Source organism: Quercus robur, chromosome 12 (genome assembly GCF_932294415.1).
Source record: "Quercus robur chromosome 12, dhQueRobu3.1, whole genome shotgun sequence".
Classification (NCBI taxonomy): domain Eukaryota; kingdom Viridiplantae; phylum Streptophyta; class Magnoliopsida; order Fagales; family Fagaceae; genus Quercus; species Quercus robur.
In genome coordinates this window covers 30,429,752-30,449,997 of record NC_065545.1, presented here as the reverse complement: position 1 = coordinate 30,449,997, position 20,246 = coordinate 30,429,752, and the positions used below count along the sequence as shown (strand labels likewise).

At 34.0% G+C, this 20,246-nt stretch overlaps 1 protein-coding gene across 1 annotated transcript; it reads left to right on the top strand.

The window, feature by feature from the left end:
* Positions 1-3,956: 3,956 nt before the first annotated feature.
* Positions 3,957-19,075, top strand: LOC126708029 (SNARE-interacting protein KEULE). Its single transcript, XM_050407838.1, has 21 exons — positions 3,957-4,195; positions 5,263-5,321; positions 5,654-5,735; positions 7,091-7,169; positions 7,827-7,877; positions 7,981-8,077; positions 8,233-8,265; positions 9,460-9,585; positions 9,669-9,857; positions 9,954-10,037; positions 10,128-10,226; positions 10,320-10,396; positions 11,442-11,538; positions 16,792-16,917; positions 16,996-17,091; positions 17,225-17,344; positions 17,417-17,494; positions 17,881-18,071; positions 18,378-18,468; positions 18,553-18,642; positions 18,733-19,075. The coding sequence occupies exons 1-21, from the start codon at positions 4,120-4,122 to the stop codon at positions 18,784-18,786; spliced, it is 1,995 nt and encodes a 664-aa protein (XP_050263795.1). The 5' UTR covers positions 3,957-4,119; the 3' UTR covers positions 18,787-19,075.
* The last annotated feature ends 1,171 nt before the right edge of the window (positions 19,076-20,246 follow it).

The following is a 20,246-nucleotide window of genomic DNA, read 5'->3' as shown; positions in this document are numbered from 1 at the left end:
TTAGTCTCTCTCCTCAAAATCTCAAATAAGTTTCAATAGTACCTATAATGCAAATTAATTTCAGATTTTGCAATATTAACCCAAAAGACTCAAAATTTTGACAACATTTTTCACATATTGAGGTGTCAAAAATATTTTCTCTAGCGGGCGCAGCGAGCTACTGCGTTGGCATCATTGAACTTATGTTCGATTCCAACTGAATGGACTCAGTCTGAACCACAAACGAACCCAGATGCATGACAAAAAAGGTAGGTCACGAGGCCGAATATCCAAAAGTTGAGTTTTTATTTTGCCTTGAAAGAAGTATTTGTATTTCATTTAGAAAGGAAAAAGGACACAAGCATTATTCTGCCCTGCAAAAATTGAGTTGAAAAAGTTCAAATGGTAGTTGGGACTTTATTACTTTATGACAGGGAACCTGGTGATTCATGCTTTTAAGCAAAACACATACGAGATGCCGAATTCGAAATAGCTGTGTGGTTTGTGGGTGGAAGAAACCCCAGCATGAAAATTGAAAAGCCTAGTGCAAAGATATTCTAGAAATCAATGATTAATAAAATGATTTTTTTTTTTATTATTAAAACAAAATTATGGTGCCATGTCAAAGCTTGTCAATTGATTTAGAAAGCATTTAGCACAAATACTTTAAAATTAAAAAAAAAAACTAAATAAATATAAATTTTAGGGCGTGGTAGGAGGATTTTTGTTTTTGTTTTCAAAACAGTATAAAAACAATTTTCAAAAAATTGAACTTAAAACTAGTTTTCAGATAATAATTTTTAGGACAAAACTTAAATATAGTACCTTAGGTGTTGTTTCTTAGGTTCTCATTTTAAAATTCAGCCATGTGGCTACTTAACTAAAAAATACATTTTCATCTCATGAAAAAAAATTTACATGACAGAATTTTAAAAGGGGAACCTAAGGAACAGCACCTAAGTACTGTACCTAAGTCTTGCTCTAATTTTTATATTTTATGTGTTTGGCTTCCACTTTTAAGAACAATTTTCAAAATACTAAAAACAAAAATAATTGTTTGGGAGATCATTTCTATTTTTGAGATTTAATTTTTTTTTACCAAAAAGTAACGTGTAGCATTTGTAGATTACTTTTTTTTTTGTGTGGATAATGATAAGAGAATAGAGCTCATCATTTTTTTTTTTTTTTTTAATGATAAGTTTCAAATTTGAAGTGTGGGAATTTTTTTTGTAATAAAGATACACTCCTAAATTTAAGAGATAAAAGAATTTGGACAAATATATGGGGTCCATTGTTTTTAATTTATTTATAACTATGTCATTAAAAACATTTTTTGTATCCTGAAAACACCTTCTAAGCCGTTTTCAAAATCCTGTTTTAAATCAGGAAAATAGAATACAGTTTTTTGAAAACTGTATGTAGAAAATATTAACCAAATAATAAATTTAAATGCAAGACCCATCATTTTATGGATTGCAAAACAAAAAACTATATTTAAATAATCTTACTAAACAGACCCTTAGTAAACAAACTAGCCTCATCACACGCGCTTCGCATGTGTAATGCGGGTTTTTTTTTTTGGTTTAGTGAAAACGTTGGGCTTAGTGGTCCTATTTTATAGCCCAAAAAAAAAAAACTGTCTTTATTTTTTATATATATTTTTTATTTTGAGAATCTAATTTATAAATGAATAAAGTAATTTGAAAATCAACAGAAGAAGGACCCTACCAACGTTTTAGTGAGAGTTAAGAGTTGTATTTTTACCGAATTGTCTTTTAATTTTATCTCTGCATAAACATAGAAGTGTAGGGACGTTTTTGAACCAAAAAAATGATATTATAGATAATAATATTATTTTATATCAATCTCTAAGTTGTATTGATCTCATTCTAAAAAAAAGAAAAAAAAAAAAAAAGAGTTGTATTGATTTGACCTTTTGTTTCAAAATTTCAAAGTTCTAATATGCATAAACACAAGAATTTTTTTTAATTAGTTGTTACTTTACCTAAAACAAAATCCTTAAAACTTTGAGCTCTAAAAAAATTTAAACCCAACAATCTAAACCTATTTTATAGAATGTGGGTTCCAATTAACTCAACTGGTAAAGTCTCTGATGGTTGTATAAGAAATCTGTGGTTCAATCCCCGCTTACACCAAAAACTGATTGGTGTTTTGGTCTGATGATAAAGAATTATTATCAAGAGCGAACGCAATAGGTTGAAATTCTCTAAAAAAAAAAAAAAAAAACCTATTCTATAGAATAGATAAATACAAAGTCCTTTACTAAATGTAATTCATAATTAGTTATTTTCTGCAAACTGAAACTCATACAAAAAAATAAAAAATAAAAAAAATCTATTCTTTGATACGAAGTCTTAAACCAAGAACCTTGTAATTTTGTTACATTACTTGATTTTATTCATATAAAAACTAATGTACAAAGTTCAAACCTCTATTCTTGCTTATTACGACAATTGAATTGAATTTAAAAAAAAAAAAAAAAAAAAAAAAAAAAAAAAAAAAAAAAAAAAAACCAAATCCTTATAGGCCTAAACCCCAAATTTGGAGAAAGCCAACATGCTCGTATAGCCAACATGCTCGTATTAAACTCTAAATTCTATATTAAAAAAATGATTTTTAATTAATACAATTCAAAGTAGGAATTACTAGGAAATTGTTTATCTGTTTAATATTTTAAAATTTAAATATTTTTTCAAAGATATTATTCCCCTCTGTCTCTCTCTCTCTGCAAGCTTTCACATAGCTCCACGACAATGTCTCGATTTTAACGGAGAATGGGAAAAAAATGGCTGTCAAATGGTTCCTTCTATCTTTGTCAAATGGTTGTAGTAGAAGAAGTTACAAAGCCGTGTCAAAATCAAAATCACAATTAGAATTTTCAAATTTGGTTTCTTTTATATATACGGAAAGTAGAATACTTCAAGGCAAAGAAAATTCCCACAGAGGGGATGGATGGATTCTTTGGTGGGTGAGGGTCCCACATCGTTAAAGAGGATAATGCAAGATTTTTAATCTATATTGATTGTGTGTATTTAATATATGTTGTTTATAACTCCAGTCTACAATTACAAAGGCCTAATTTTTGTAGTTGTACTCTAATTATATATGTATTATAAACCTGATTTAGAGCACTATAATTATTTTCGTGGATAGTTCTAATAATTACTGTGCTTACTAAAAATATAAATCTGCGTGACGTTGCACAACTTTTTTTTTTTTTGTTTTTTGAGAAGCGCATGACGTTGCACAACTATTTCCACCAACACAAACACAATGACACTGGACCGGACGTACGGTCTAGTCCTTTTGTCTACTCTTCCTATTTTGCCGGTTCAATTCAACATTGGCCAACATAATTATTTTTTTTAATTTAAAATTAAAAAATCAACATTGGCCAACCAACCTGTTCTCAAAAAAAAAAAAAAAAAAAAAAAAATTGGCCAACCAAACCCCAACTCACACTATTTATTAAAAAAAAATTAAGAGAAATATTATCTCCCCTCATTTTAACAATAAATGTTACACTACCAGCAAATTGCTAGCCGTTAAATGGTGGATTCAAATTAGAACAGTAAACTACCTTAAATATGTTATAAAAATATTGTGAATATAGCACTTTAAAAAAATCATAATTTTTTTTAGAGAGTTTCAACTAATATCAATTGATTTATTGATGTAGGTAAGATCGAACCCCAAATTTCTTATTAGATAAAAGGAGACTCGCAACAAAATTCATACCTTTGTCATCAAAGCTGTGGATTTTAAGTAAGTTGCGGAAAAAGTTGTGGATTTTGTTGTGAGTGCTATCATTATTCTATTTAAAAAAAAAAAAAAAAAAACCGGCTTGTCAACGCGTCAGTACGCCACCTTTCGAACCCCATAAAAAAGAAAGACGAAAACCAAAATAATGACTAGGTTTTTTTTGAAAAAAACTAATTAATTGAAGCAAAAATAAAAAACCATATTCGCTTCTCTCTCTCTCTCACACGCTCTCTACTTGTTTTGTTTAACTTTTCTCTCTCTAACCCCAAACCTCAACCAGTTCACGATCTCTCTGATTTCATTTTCTGAGCGATCAATTACATAAGAAAGAAAAGAGAATCAGAGGCTTCAAGCACCATGTCGATGTCCGATTCCGATTCGACGTCGTCTTATGGCTCCGACTACAAGAATTTCAGACAATCCAGCCGCGAGCGTGAGTTCAATCTCTCTCTCTCTCTCTCACTTTGTTTCTTTCATTCTTGATTAATCAATTTTTGTTTTGTGTAATTTACACGATTCGATAGTTAAAACATTTCTCTGTCAGTATGTTACTTTATCTATTACTAGTTCATTTTATTATATTTTTTTTCTTTCAAATTTGGTGGAATTAGTAAGAAATAGAACCAAATTAGTGAAGTTATTAGTTCATTTCTTACATTTTTTTTGTTAAGATATAAGGCTTTGTGAATAATTTAATTTTAATCGGTCGTTTATATTACTTGCAGTTGGGAATGCAATTGATCAAGTATTATAACAATGTATTTCAATGGTTAATGCATTTATTAACAAACTCATAGTGCCAAAATTTCCAGATTCTGTGCCTAGCGTCTACGGTCATACTATTTTTGAAGAACAATAATTTTTTTATTATTACTAGGATTTGAAATAGTTAGGGTGGCCGTGAATTGAAGTTAAGTAAGCCAGTAAATTGAGGTTCAGGTTGCATACATTTTTAACCAAATGATTATGACGTTTGTGCGTGACTGCCTTGAATATTTGTGTTGAGTAAAGGAAAAATGAGTATAGGTTAAGCTATTGGTGGTTTCATGATATTGGAATATTGGAGCGAATCTTGGGAGGTGAATAGGGACATGAAAAACAATGAATTCGCCTTAAAAATATTACGGTCTGGATCAATGGTCGTTCCTAGCTCAATAAACCGCTTATATAATTACGTTGTCCTTACATACCAATACTGCAGGGTTCGGTGAATTTTAGATAGTCCTTTTATTTAGCGGGAACTTATAGTTTTTTTTTTAGCAACTAAATGTTGATTAGTGTAAAAGATGTTTGTTCGAAGCTTGTATGTATGTTGATTCGGTGATGGATGTCATAACTTATTTGGTTATCATGAAGTGATATGTGTGTGTGGGCATGCATTATTGTTTGATATGAAGAGAGAGATCAGGGAGAAAGATTAGGCAGGGCCAAATTATTGATTGATAGCTTGGTAATTGACTTATTTTTTTAATTTTTAATTTAAATCCTATGTATGCGCAGGATTATTGCATGAAATGCTTCGGTCATCCAAAACAGGGGATTCAAAATCAACTTGGAAGGTACATGCGCTTGTAGTAGTTTTCTGTAATTCAAAATGTTTTTGGTGAGCTGTACTTTTGAGATCATTTCGTGTTTTTTCCTTCTAAGAGAAAAAAAATGCACATATACAAGGGTACTATGAGCCTTCACTAACCATGCTTTTTTATAACCCATGCGCTAGTTATATAATTTATGCATTTACTTCCTGCACTGCTGAATATTTTTGTTTGTCATCTCTCTTGTAAATGCTTGGTGCACTTTTATTCGCAGATCCTTAAATATATATATATATATATATATTTACTAGTAATTTATTTTTCAAATTTTCTGTCCTTAAACCTGTTTCCTATAGGTACTTATCATGGACAAACTTACTGTTAAGGTAATGTCTTACTCGTGCAAGATGGCTGATATCACAGACGAAGGTGTTTCATGTAAGAATCATAGGGGCTTTTTCTAAAATGTTATTCTTTCCCCCCCCCCCCCCCCTCCCCCCCCCCAATTACGTTCATTTTATTTTCTGCTTAGTCTATGCAATGTGTCTGCTATAAGGAAAAGTTTTATGCCTGTGATATTTAATACGTATTGTTTGTTTTATAAGTAATATTTAATATGTATTGTGCTCACAGTTATCCGTCAACACACATTTAGCTGACTAGTTAATATGGTGTTGACGTGTTGCATGGTACTTCATATCAATAGGCACCATGTCTTCAATTTCCTAGTGATGCTCTGTTGCCTCTGATGCAACAATGTCAATTCCTACTGGGGAGTTTCCCTTGAGATAAAAATGGTCCTTTGACTTTTGGTTGTCTCCCCAAGGCTGATGGTAATTAGTAGAGGTATATGATCTATCTCATGGTCCTGGCACACCTTGCTTTTGTTGGTCATGCCCATCACATTTGATTCTTGAATGTCACAGATTATTGACATCTACATGTACATTTTAGTCTATGAGGAGAGGAACTGAGGCAATTTGATTGCTGTATGTGCAGTGCGGCTGAGGCATACATATTTTTTTAATTTTTATATTATATATATATTTATTTAAAAAAAATAAAATTCTATATGTTTTTGAGATAGAGATTAATGCACGTCTATTGTTAGAATTTTAATTCTTGTTCCAATTAGTAGGGATGCTTGAAATTTTTTTATATTTCAAAAGGTTACAATTTAGATTTGTAGAACTTATTTTAATAGTAATGTAGTTTAATTTATTTCAGATCATAAGCAAATGAAATGATTTGTGAACGGTAGTCTGAAATTAACTTTTTTTCTTTCTTTTATAAAAGTATACTTTATCAACTCCCCCCAAAAAAGAAGAAGAAGAAAGAAATGGTTGTCTCTTAGTCCTTGAAATCGAAAAATTGCTCATCATTAGTACTAGGAGCTATTTTTCTGCTGCCTAGTGTTTATTTGACCTCCCTTGCAGTCCTATGGCCTGATCTGGCTATTATTGATCAATCAGACAAGTTTATAAACTAGGTAGCTCCATGGACTACTATAATGTTTGTACCCATTTTTCCTTATAGAGCCTTAGTTTTTGAAGAGTTTGTTATGTTATTAAGCTGGAAGGCTGTTACACTGCATTTTTATTTTTGATTTATACCAATTGGGATAATGGTTTAGGTGATGAGACAAGTGAAAAGCTATATTGGATCGCATTTTCATTTTACTCTAATTAGTTGGTTTGTTCCCCTTTCCCCTCCCATTGGGAGCAAAGCTTATTAAGAAAAAATTAGTTGGTTTCGTTGCTCTGAAGTCCTCAGATTTTCAATTTTTCCTGCAGTGGTAGAAGACATATACAGGAGAAGGCAGCCATTACCATCCATGGATGCTATATACTTCATCCAGCCATCTAGAGAGAAGTAATTTTTCTCCTTTTATTACTGTTAATTTATAATTTTATTGCTCATTAAGGGTAGTTGCATATATTCTGTTTTCTGGTTGGTTGACGAACTGTAGCTGTCTTATTATCCATTTTTATTTTACAATATTTTGGTCAGTTCTGTTATGGAAATGGAATAATGAATTTAGAGACTTTGTCTCCCACTCCTCGTAGTTTTGATTGCAAGGTTTTGTCCTTTTAATCGCATATGGATGACTGCAGTGCCTTATGGTTGCTTATGTTTTCGGTTGATTTAGTTTTCAGAGTGGTGAAAGCCTGAATACACTAGCTTATGTTTTGCTACTGCTATATTCAGTAGTTGCTGTATAGAGATCAGTTGTCTTACAATAAATGGAGTCCTAAAGTTTCCACTCAATGGCACAGGAATCAAAACTTCTGCTGCAGTTGATACTAGTAATGCTGAAACTTTTTGAACATCTGCCTCATTATGCCTACGTCATCAATAATTTCTGTGTGTGTGTGTGTGTGATATTTCATTGTTAAGTAGCACATTTTGATTTTAAGTTTTTCTGTTGCTCTCTGTGAAGTGAACAAAAATATTTTTTCTTATTTTTATAGTACAGATGCATGGGTGGGACCTTTTTAACTCTCTCTCTCACACACATTTATTTCGCAGTGTTATAATGCTCCTGTCAGACATGGCGGGGAAAGCACCATTATACAGGAAGTATGTGAAGGATCTTTATTTCCTTATTTTTGCCTTGCAGTTCACTGAAGCTGTTTTGGTTTTCTTGTGGTTTTTTTAATTGATGTCCTTTGTATTTGTGAAGGGCATTTATTTTCTTCAGTTCACCTATATCAAGAGAACTGGTTAATCACATCAAGAAGGATACAACTATTTTACCTCGAATTGTTGCACTGAAAGAGGTATAGTTCTCTTGTTTAGGAAAATACTTTTTGGATCGGTATTGATGCTGAAACACTTCATATTTCAGCTAGTTGTATTGTTTTCTTGTTTTCCATTGTTGGTTGTAAACTTATTAGTGGACATTGATATATTTCCATTTGGTTTTGAAATGCAGATGAATTTGGAGTACTTTGCTATAGACAGCCAGGTATCTGATTCTACTTCAGTCACTTGTTAATACCTTTTTCATGGTATAGATAATTGTGTATTTAACATAGATGATGGACTTATCTTCTTAAAAATTATCATGAATTTTGTATAGAAGATTCTCTTTTTTTTTTTTTTTTTCTTTGTATCTTTAGTGAATTTAACAAACCATTGTTGCTGATGACGTGTGTTCCATGAATGTACCTGTGGAACTTTGACTGCATATTTTAAAATGCTTAATGTAACAAATAGTATTTGTAACCTATTAAAAAAAAAAAGTTTTTGCTGGCTGCTGCACTCAAATTTTAATCTATTGAGGTACCAATCATGCAGATGTTTTTGGCAATTGTCACATTTTTTTTAGAGATTCTAAATACTTATATCATTTTTTTTAACATGGTTCAGTTGTTTGTACTCTAAAATGTAAAATATTGGGTTTTACTTTTGAAAAAATATCCTAGCTCTAGCCTGCTCCCCACCGTTTTGCTAAATTTGATATAAAGCCAATAACATGGAAATGTGGGGTAAAAAGAGAAAAAATAGTTCATTTTTTCCCCTTCAGAAGGAATTTTCAACAGACACATTTGAATGTGCACCCTAATAACACTTAAACCATGGGCCAGGTGGTACTGATATTTAATATCATAGTGATTAGTGACTTATACTTACCAAAAAAAAAAAAAAAATAGTGATTAGTGACTTATAGGGTGACTATAATGAGGAAACTTTGATGTTTGAAGATCTCTTCTTTTCTTGGATGATGTGGAACCTTACCAAGGCAAGCCCTTTGGACCCACCCCTAGGAAGTAAACCAGGGATACACAACCTCACCCGCCAAAACCGTGTATTAGGTAATCCAGGAGTACTCCTAGTGGGGATTGAACCTAGGGTGTAGGTTTGCAGTTCATCCCAAGCCTCTAACCACTTGGCTGCACCTTAATGGGTTTTGAAGATTGCTATATGATTTCAAATAAAGCCCTTGTTTAGTTCTTAGAGTTCTATGCTAGTTCCCGAGCAGTTGGAAAAATATACTTTTACCAATAGCCCGACCTTATAATCATTTAAGTTCAAGCTGGAATAAGAGTAGTTTGCTGTGGTTTAATTATATAACAGTCAAAGCTTACAGTTTGTACCTTTTGATGGTACTATGTTATTAATGTCATGGTCTTTCTTGTCTTTGATTTTCTTCAAACAGGGTTTTATCACCAATAATGAGAGGGCTTTAGAGGAACTTTTGGGGGATGAGGACAATACTCGCAAAGGTGTTATGTGTTTGAATGTGATGGCTACCCGAATTGCTACAGTTTTTGCTTCACTAAGGGTATATAGATTTAGTTATTTCTAAATTTGATTTATTATGTATTAAAAATTTTCCAAACCATATTTATGTTTAAATTTTATCAGGAATTTCCTATGGTACGCTACCGTGCTGCTAAGTCCTTAGATGCAACTACAATGACAACTTTCCGTGATCTAATTCCTACAAAGCTCGCTGCTGGAGTCTGGGACTGTATTATGAAATATAAATCACTTCCTGGCTTTCCTAAGACAGAAACATGCGAGTTGCTAATACTTGACAGATCTGTAGATCAGGTTTTTAGGTGCATGTGTTTGTTATGAATTTATAATTTGGTTACTGGTATATTGTCTATATTGATTATGATGAATATACTTGTTTTAAAATTTTAGATTGCTCCTATCATACATGAATGGACATATGACGCCATTTGCCATGATTTACTGAATTTGGAGGGAAATAAATATGTGCAAGAGGTAAGTTCTGCCATCTCAAAATTTTATAAATGCTTTGGATTCATATGCAGTCTCTTTGGATACTGTACATTAATGGACTGTACTGTTCAGGTTCCTGGCAAAACTGGTGGTCCACCTGAGAAAAAAGAGGTTCTTTTGGAGGATCATGATCCTGTCTGGCTTGAGCTTCGACATGCACATATAGCAGATGTATTTCTCATGTTTATATCATATGTGTGTGTGTGTGTGTGTGTGCATGCGCACGCACAATACTTATGCATTTTGAATGGGTGATCTTCTCAGGCTAGTGAGCGGTTGCATGAGAAGATGACCAACTTCATTTCAAAGAATAAAGCTGCGCAAATGCAACATGGTTCAAGGTTGATGCAAACTCATTAATTTTTTTCATCAGTGAATGATAGTGCATTTTGTATTTGATTACAAGACTATCATAGCAAAACAATTGTAGCAAAAAAAAACTATTATAGCAAAACAATGTTTCCAAGTACATGTAATTACCCTTATTTAAGTAGAGCATTTAACATGAGAAGTTTGATTTTGATTGCCTAACATCTCATTGAAGTCCTCAATAAGCATTGTTCTTCATTTTTACTATGTAAGGTGGACCTGTGTGCTCAAAAATGGTTAACTTTTTGGATGTACTCCCTCCATCTCATATTGAGTCTCTTTTTCTTTTATGAGATGTACCCAAAAGAGCGTGCACTTTCAAAAAGTGAAGGAGTTCTTCCCCCAAAAATTTCTTTCTTTTCCTTATCTATTAAAATAGTTTACCATTGAAAGTCATGCCCACCTTTATATCCATGAAGATATCTTGGGAAGATTATTCTACTTATTTGTTCTTAATTACAAATCATGTCAAAACTAGAATAGTCATTTTGGGATAGAGGGAGTAGCTTTTACTAGTCCTCTGTGTATTCTCCCTGTACCTGAGTATTTCCTCTCTAATTTTAAAAATTTGTTACCCATAGAAAACAAACAAATTGAAGAATGGGAACCATTGTGGTCCTTGTATTTATCCTTGATAGAGACCATAACAAGATTAGGTAAAGATTGATTATTTATTATGGGTCAAAAGGATGGAAAAACCCTTATTATGACTCAGCATTTATTTAGATTAAAGTTCCTGCAATATTCCTAAATTTGTTAACAGTTTAGAGGAACGATGTCTAACTAATCATTTTTAGTGCTCTGTATCTCCCCCCCCCCCCCCTCTTTTAATTCAGTGTCTAGTCTAAGCAGTACTTTACATCTAGATGTTAATCAAAATTTCTGATTTCTGGTTTCTGACCCTTTGTGCTATTATAAGCTATGCATTTTATAATTTCCATGAACCTTTGAGTCAATTGCAGTCTGTTACGATGACTGTTATGATCTGCTTTTGACCTTTAGTCACCTTTTATATAGGGATGGAGGTGAGCTATCTACACGGGATTTGCAAAAGATGGTTCAAGCACTACCACAGTATAGTGAACAAATTGACAAGCTCTCCCTCCATGTAGAGGTTAGCATCTTTGTTTATGTGAATTTTTTATTATTTTTTTGGGTGTTGGGGGGCAAGGGATTGTGAATAATTTAAAGCTCTTTGAAGTGCGGCATCCCTTTCACTTTTGTGTAAGTCTTGGGAAAAGGTTCTCTGGGAGTGTCTTCTGCACAAGTTTTATGCCTCTGTGTACTCTTCCAAGTTATGATGCACTTGGATAACTCAACAAATTTTATGTTCCAACTACTTATGGGTTGACTACAAATCCTTTGTTTTTAAATTGGTTATTAGTGTTTTTATAAGTTAGCTTGATGCATATAATTTGCGAGCATGTATTATCTACCTTAACCTGTTCATTTTGTGGCCTTCCTGAATAGTGATTGGGCTTGAGTTAACCTACTCACTTGAGTGGTACTAGTGCACCAGCCATTGCACAGAACCTTTTGCCATCTCTCTGTTGTATCATATCACCTTTTTAACTTTCTAAGGTTGCTTTCCTGTGCTCAACATTCATTTATCATGAAATTCTCTATTGATTTGCAATCTTTTCTTTGTGTAATTTCTTCTATTGCTGCAGTAGAATGTATGGTTGTATATTTTATGTAAGAGGTTATTTATCACCTGCTATATTTGTGAGGCAATTTATAAATTGTTCATGCTTCTCTATCTACATGAGAAATCTATCTTCTTGATTGGCAACAGACAGATGCAAATTAATGGAAATGATCTTTCATTAAGATTTGTTGATCGATTCCCCTGCCCCCACACCCAAAAAAAAGAAAAAAAAGAAAAACTCTTGAATGGTACCAAGTATGTGTTTTGCGGCAGGCTTGCTTGTTTGTTAAAGGTATATCTGCAGGTGACAATGTACATTGTGGAAACTTCTTTTCTGGATGTTGCTTAGCCAGCTTGTCCATTTCCAATATATAAGGGCTTTGTGCTAATCTCTAAGCTGTGCTTCTTGTGTCTAGAGATTAATATTTTATTTGATATAATTGTTCTCACACTTTTATTAACCTACCTAGATGTCCTTAATCCCATCAATATGTGATTAAATACTTGGTGCCTTCTATTTAGGATTTTATAATGCACCTTTTCAATGTTGATATTTACTTGGTGCCCTTCTAGTGTTCAACAGTTTCCCCATTGGCCTTAGAACATTGTTTTTATGTTTAATGTCCCTATTATCAAATTGATTTTTAGATACATTTTTTTGTTTTTGTTTTGGGACTTTGCTTGGTCATTCTCATATATCATAGGGTTGTTAACGTTAACTGTAGTTCTAGATCCTCAGACTCCATTAGGGGGAGTACAACGACAATATTTTTTTTAAGGACAACGTTTGGCACTTTGGCTACAATCTAGTTTGTAGCCAATTGCTACAATTCCCTCTAAAAAATGAAATTAACATGGCTATATATTTTGAAAATTTAACTATTGGATTGCATATTCTTTATGTTGATATGCATGTCAAATTTCGTGCCAATTGGATGTTATTTGCTATTCGATTTATAAACTTTTTTTTATCCATAACTTTAGACTACAAAAATTTGAAATTTAAACATTTGATTGATGACATAGCTATTGATCTTTGATTTTCTGAAAATTTTGCAAGCATGGATATAAGAAAAAAATGTAATTCAACGGGCAATTTGTCAAAATTCACATCCAATGAAAATATATTGAGTGGGGTTGTAGCCAAACTTTGTCATTTTTTAATGAATAAGCCAGCTAGCCAATGACCTCTCCAAAAAAAAAAAAAATTTAGCATAAGGCTATCTACCATGACCTCTCTTAGACCCCGCAAATTGGGAGTTTTGTGCACTGGTTACAAGCATTTTTAAGCTAGTTAGCCAATCTAAGAAAAAAAAATGTCAGTCTTGGTGCTCCTGTGTTTATTTAGCTATTTCAAAAAGGAAAAATACGGTTTGACTAATGAAAGAGCAGCACAATGGAAGCTGTGATCGGTTACACATACGTTCAGAAGTATCCCCTTTTATGATCATGAAAAAGGTGTACGGTATGGCTAGAACTGGCATGTGACTGGAACAGCTAAAAATGGGCCGACCTTGGAACTATTAGAAAGTCAAATTTGAATTTGTAAAATTCCCATTAGTTGATTCAACAAAAGCATTTTTTCCACTCTGTAAGTAAAAGCATTCTAAACTGTTCTTTTATGGTAAGATTGGTCCCAAGAGGAGGGGGAAAAGTGGAGATTCAAACTGGTGACCTTCACTTCATGAGGTTTGGTCCCCAGCCAATTGTACTACCCCATAGGATTGTAAAAGCATTCTAAGCTGCAATAAATACAGAATATATGTGAAGACATGGAGCTTTAATTCTGCCTTGTTAGGAAAATGTTTGTGGAGGTATGGCATAGAGACCGATTCTTTATGGAGGAGGGTTATAGAGGCAAAATATGGGAATATTTGGGGTGGTTGGTGTACGAAAAAGGTGATGAGTCCTTATGGGGTCAGCCTGTTGAGATTCATTAGAAGTGGTTGGTTGAACTTTTCTAAACTCCATGTGTATGATGTGGGGGATGGTACTAGAGTGAAGTTTTGGAAGCATGTATGGTGTGGGGATTGTACTTTCCAAAAGGTTTTTCTGGAGCTTTATTGTCTTAGTGGGTCAAAGGATTCCTCAATAGTTGAAGTTATGGGTTGGTTTGTTGGGAGGATTCACTGGAATTTGCAATTTCGTCGTCCACCACAAGATTGGGAACAAGAAGCTTTTGATCAGTTTATGGGGTTGGTCTATTCTTCGACTGTGTGGGGGTTTGGTCCTGATAAGGTTTGTTGGAAGCCAACAAGGAGTAGAGTTTTTGAGGTTAGAGGATTTTATTGTTCCTTCTACCCTCTTACTCCTGTATCCTTCCCTTGGAGATTGATATGGCAATTGAAGGTTCCTCCAAGGGTAGCTTTCTTTGCTTGGTTTGCTTCCTTAGGTAAGATCTTAACAACAAACAACCTTCGTAAAAGATGTGTGCTTGTGCTTGATTGGTGCTATGTGTAAGAGATGTGGAGAGTCAGTGGATCACCTTCTGCTTCATTGCCCCATAGCTTGGGAGTTGTGTTCTTTGGTTTTCTATTTGTTTGGTATTTACTGGGTTATGTCTCATACAGTTATTGAGTTGTTTGAGTCTTAGCAGGGAAAGTTTGGGTGACATCGTAACGTAGATGTTTGGAGAATAGTGCCTCATTGTTTGATATGGTGCATTTGGAGTGAAAGGAATGCTAGAAGCTTTGAGGGTTGTGAGCGTTCTTTGCTAGAGATTAATTCTTTTTTCTTGCACACTCTATGATTGGAGTGTGGTCTTTTCTCATTTTTCTTGTTCTTTCCTTCCTGTTTTTCTTAATCATTGTAATTTTGGTTCCTGTTTTGTGAGTACATCCCCAATGTACTCAGTTTGGCATTTTTTTTTTATTATTAATAATATTTTTATGTTACCTATCAAAAAAAAGAAGAAGCTGTGATGTAAAACATATCATAATATTCATTTCTGGATTTAAGCTTTCTAGAGTGTGTTGTTGATTGGCTACTTGATCTGATAATAATATAGGTCTATGTTGGTCACTAACTCTCTATATCTAAAAGCAGTCAGTTTTAATTTTGTTTTGAAGCTGTATCTATTCTAAAGATCAATTTAGGCAAGTCTGAGATGATTCCTATCGGAAAGGTTCCAGAGGTGAAAGTTTTGATTGGCATCTTGGTTGCAAGATATCTACTCTGCCTATGAATACTTGGGCTTACCACTGGGAGCTAAATATAAGTGCAAAGCAATATGAGATCTGATTTTGGAAAAGATGGAAAATGAAATTGCTAGGTTGGAAGAAGCTTTATTTATCAACAGGATGATGAATCACCCTAATAGCACTCTTTCCAGTTTACCAACGTGCTTTCTCTTGTTATTTCCCCGCCCTGTTAGTGTTGCTAATCGCTTTGAGAAATTACAGAAGGATTATCATTGGGGTAGCTTGGGGGAGGATTTTTAATTTCATGTAGTTAATTGGAAGACAGTTTGTTAGCTGATCCAATATGAAGGCCTGGGGCATTAGAAGCTCTGTACATTTTTAATCATGCCTTATTGGGGAAATGGCTTTGGCAATGTGCCATGAAAAAAGACATTATGACGAACAATAGTAGACAAAAAATATGGGTGTGCGCGGGGTGGTTGGGCTTTGGGGGTAACACATGAACCCTATGGTGTGAGCCTTTGGAAGCATATTCATAATGGGTGTGAAAGCTTGGTCAGGGAGTGGTTTTTGCATTTTGAATTGGCAATGATCTTTGCATTCATTTTGGGTTTGGGGTTTTACACACTGTACTTCCATTTTTGATTTCCAGCATTCAATTAGTTCCTCTCTTGATTTGATTGTCATTGTTTTAGATACGTTGTATTCACCATCATGAACATAGAATTCTAGTTTCTTTATCAATAAATTCCTTATCACTTATTAAAACAAAGGTTCTTTCTAACAGATCTCCCCACTTTTCCATGGAAAAGTATTTGGAGGGTAAAGACTCCCACATAAGTAGCTTTCTTCACATGGACAGCTACTAGAGGGAAGATTCTCACAATGGATCTTTGGTAGAGAAATTTCTTCACTGTATAGTGGTGTGGCATGTGCAACAGAAGTGGGGAGTCCATAGATCACTTGCTCTTTAATTGTGCCTTTGCATAAAATATATGGTCTTTGGCATTTTGCTTGTGTGGACTTCAATTGGTAATGCTTAATAGGTCTATGGATTTACTAGCTTGTTCGAAAGGGGGTTTTGGTAGTGTAATTCTGACTTGTGGGGGGCGATCCGTTATGCATCATGTGGACTTCTGGAGAGAACTCAACCAGTTCGATGGGATTGAACTCTCGTCCTTGGGGATAAAACTGCTGATATTACGTTCTTTCTATGATTCGATGGTTGCTTTGAATGGTCACTCTTTCTCTAGTTTGAAGGAATTTCTAGATATATGTAACTCTAGACGATGTTTGTAGCTTCCCTGGTACATTTTTTTTTCCCTAATTTTAAAAGATTAAAAAAAAAATCATTTTTCCTTAAAGAAATTTTTTTATGCTTCAAGCTTCAATTGTTTCCTTGACCAAAGAGGCAGAAACAGTACTAGCTTAAATTACTTTAGGTAGTGAAGCTTATATAAAATAATAAAAAAATGGAGATTTCATTGACAATTATTAAATATTCAGTGATTGGAATATTTTTCTTTGACTTATGAGTACACGAGCCATAGATTCATCTAAATTTGGTTTTATTCACCAGATTGCCGGAAAAATTAACGGAACTATTAGGGAACTGGGGCTTCGAGAACTTGGGCAGCTGGAACAGGATTTAGTTTTCGGAGATGCTGGAATGAAAGATGTAATCAAATTCTTGACCACAAAAGAGGTGCGAATCGTAGTGGGCCATATCTTATTCCTTGTCAATATATATTTAACAACAGAGCTACAATTTTTTATTTGGCAGGATACAACTCGTGAAAATAAGTTGCGCTTGCTGATGATCCTTGCAGCCATTTATCCTGACAAATTTGAGGGTGAGAAGGGTCTCAACATAATGAAGGTTGGTGTACTTGTTACAGTTTACCAATTGAACTGCATGTTTCTTCCATTTTAAAGTCAGTCATTTTATTGTCGGTTTTGATGGTGTTTTTTTATGCTACCTGTTTTAATGGTATATTTGTAATTTGGTTCAGTTAGCAAAATTGCCACCTGAGGATATGAACGCTGTTCATAATTTGAGGTTGCTTGGGGGATCCTCTGATACCAAAAAAAGCTCAACTGGAACTTTCACTTTGAAGTTTGATATGCATAAGGTAATTGCTTTATGTTAGTTTTGAATGCAGCTTGTTGCTGATTTATGCCTAACTGAACTTTTTAAATGTCAGAAAAAGCGTGGCGCTAGAAAAGACCGTACTGGTGAAGAAGAAACATGGCAGCTATCACGTTTTTACCCCATGATTGAGGTAAAATAAACACTAATTTCCTTTCAAATGGTTCTATGTATATAGGACATGCCTGTCATCATTAGATATTTCGTATTTGGGAGTACCTTTGTGGTCTTGTTTTGGCTAATGGTGATGTTTACAATTTGCTCCCACTATTATATCTGCTTAAGGTTGTCTGTTTTTGTTAGTGATTTAAGACTTGAGAGAAAAACCATATTAGTCGACATTTGCGTGTCTTAAATATATCTTGCTACCTTGAGAGTATCGTGGCAATGGAGGACTTATGTGTGACCAATATCTTTTCTACATTGTCATAGTGTGATCGATTCAGTTATCCTGTAACTTTGAATTAAAGCTATATGGAATCAATGGCTTACTAGGCACAAATTCTTGACATCTTTCAGGAACTTATTGAAAAACTTCACAAAGGTGAACTCTCAAAAGATGATTATCCATGTCTGAATGACCCGAGTCAAACTTTTCATGGGACGTCTCAGACTGCTGCAGTAAATCATGCTCCAGCTGCTAATCCAGCTCAATCAAAGCGGACACATAAATGGGCTCGGCCTCGGAACTCTGATGATGGGTATTCAAGGTGCTATTTTCATGCTTCCCTCACGTGGGTCTGAGTAGTCCAATAAACTCAATAATGGCCTGCACTATACAAGCCCCCCACCCCCTCCTGTCTTTCTCTTTCCCCAATATGTTGATGGTTATCTTCTATATGTTGTTTGTCTTAACAAAGTGATGCCTTATATTTTTATGTTATCTTGATCTATTTAGATACTTGCTTAGAGGACTGGTAGGCATTGGTGGAACTGACATAGACTGATAGGAGTCTTTTCTAATATCTTTCTGTAGATTCTCATCATAATAATGTTTTTTTTCCCCTGGTCTATAGTGATTCAATTCTAAGACATGCATCTAGTGATTTTAAGAAGATGGGCCAACGGATTTTTGTATTCATCATTGGTGGAGCTACTAGATCTGAGGTATGAAATTTTTTATGCATTTTGTACAGTTTTGACATTTGCCTTTCTGGATTTTTTGTACTCATAAAATTTATTGATCCTCAGCTTAGAGTTTGTCACAAGCTTACAACTAAATTGAAGAGGGAAGTTGTTCTGGGCTCATCGAGTATTGATGATCCTCCACAATTTATTACGGTGATTAATTTCAGTTCCAACTTTGATTTAGCAGCTCCACCTCTTATTTTTCCGACCAACTAAACCTTAAAAATTCATTTTTGATTGCAGAAATTGAAGATGCTGACAGCACACGAGCTTTCAATAGATGATCTCCAGATCTAAACATGGGGGTGGCTTTAGGAGGCCCAGTGTTTTCTATGCTCCAGTCCCCAATCCAATTTGTAACCATAGATAACATCATTTCATTGTATCCATTTTTTAACATTCAATATAGAACCTTTTCATTTGGCAATGGCAGTGGTTCTGTATCTTTGCATATTTCAGATGAGCATCTCCCTGGCCTAGCCTCTTGCTTTTTGGCTTTGTAGTGTAATTGACATGGTGTTGCCATTACAGGTGTGTATAATATACTAAATCATAGAAAATGACCAAGAATTTTGTAACAGATAAAGCCTACATCCTCTCTATCTCTTACTATTCTTGTACGAGTCTGCCACAGCTATTTTGGGCTTTGTTTGGTTTATAATTTCACTGCATGCTGAAGAAAGTCACTTGAAGAAAATATATTCTCAAAGAAAGAGAAGTGAAAAGGGAGTCGACATTTACATTATTATTATTATTATTTAAATGATGCATAATCCTTAAAAAGTGGGTTTTGAGGTAAGTTACTTTTTGGCAAAAATATACTATTGGTTTTTAAAGTTTGTTTGCTAAGCGCTTTTAGTCCCTGAAATTTAAAAAATGAGCACGATTGGTCATTTTATTAGTTTTATTGCCTATGTGTTTAACAAACATTGACATGACATTTTTTTAAGTGATGTGACAAACTTTTTATTGTTAAAAAATTACACATTACATTATACACATCTCAAAAGGGTCAATCCAAATAGTTTGGGTTTTAACATATCAAATCAGGTTTAAAAAAAGAAAAAGAAAAAAAAAAGGGGCCTTTTCCCCAAATTTTCTGCTAGAAAACAGTTGGTGGTGGGATTGTGACATTTCTTTCGTTTCCCTAACATCAAATGGATTAACTTCAAAACCACCCACCCTTGAGACATTGTAATATTATTCTCCAAGCCCTCCCTTTCTTTAATCTTACGTTGCCAACAACATAACAAAATCTGTGGGAGTATAAATATATCTCCAGATATTTTCTTGATTGCAAGGCCAGTATAATTTGCATGACAACGGATCATATGTATTGATGAGATGGGAATCCAAAACAATATTGATCTGATTAAATTTGCAATATGACCACCTGTTTACGAGGTAAGAGTTGAACATTTTACTCTTTATGCAACTAAGATTATGGATGTGATATGGGAACTACGAAACCAAGTCCAGCATAATGGCAGCAACTTAAATTTAAATGAGTTGCCTTCCAAAGTAACCAAAAGATCCCATGAACATAGGCTGAGAATACTAGTTTCACTTCCTAAGATCCTAGTGATACAAGACGTGGTTTGGGAAAAGCCTCCAGGTGGATACATGAAGATTTTATGTTGATGCCGCAATCCAAGGCAATAATGTTTGTGTTTGCTGCTATTTGTCGAAACTCAGAAGGTGCATTTGTGAAGGGATGGACAAATCAGGTGCCAGTGCGCAACACTGTAACTCTGAAC

What these genes read in the sequence shown, in the direction of transcription:
- LOC126708029 (XM_050407838.1), top strand. Translation starts at nt 4,120, where the DNA reads ATGTCGATGTCCGATTCCGATTCGACGTCGTCTTATGGCTCCGACTAC. An exon ending in GAATTGTTGCACTGAAAGAG is followed by an intron (nt 8,078 to 8,232) that starts GTATAGTTCTCT and finishes TTTGAAATGCAG; the next exon opens with ATGAATTTGGAGTACTTTGC. An exon ending in AATTCTTGACCACAAAAGAG is followed by an intron (nt 16,918 to 16,995) that starts GTGCGAATCGTA and finishes TTTATTTGGCAG; the next exon opens with GATACAACTCGTGAAAATAA.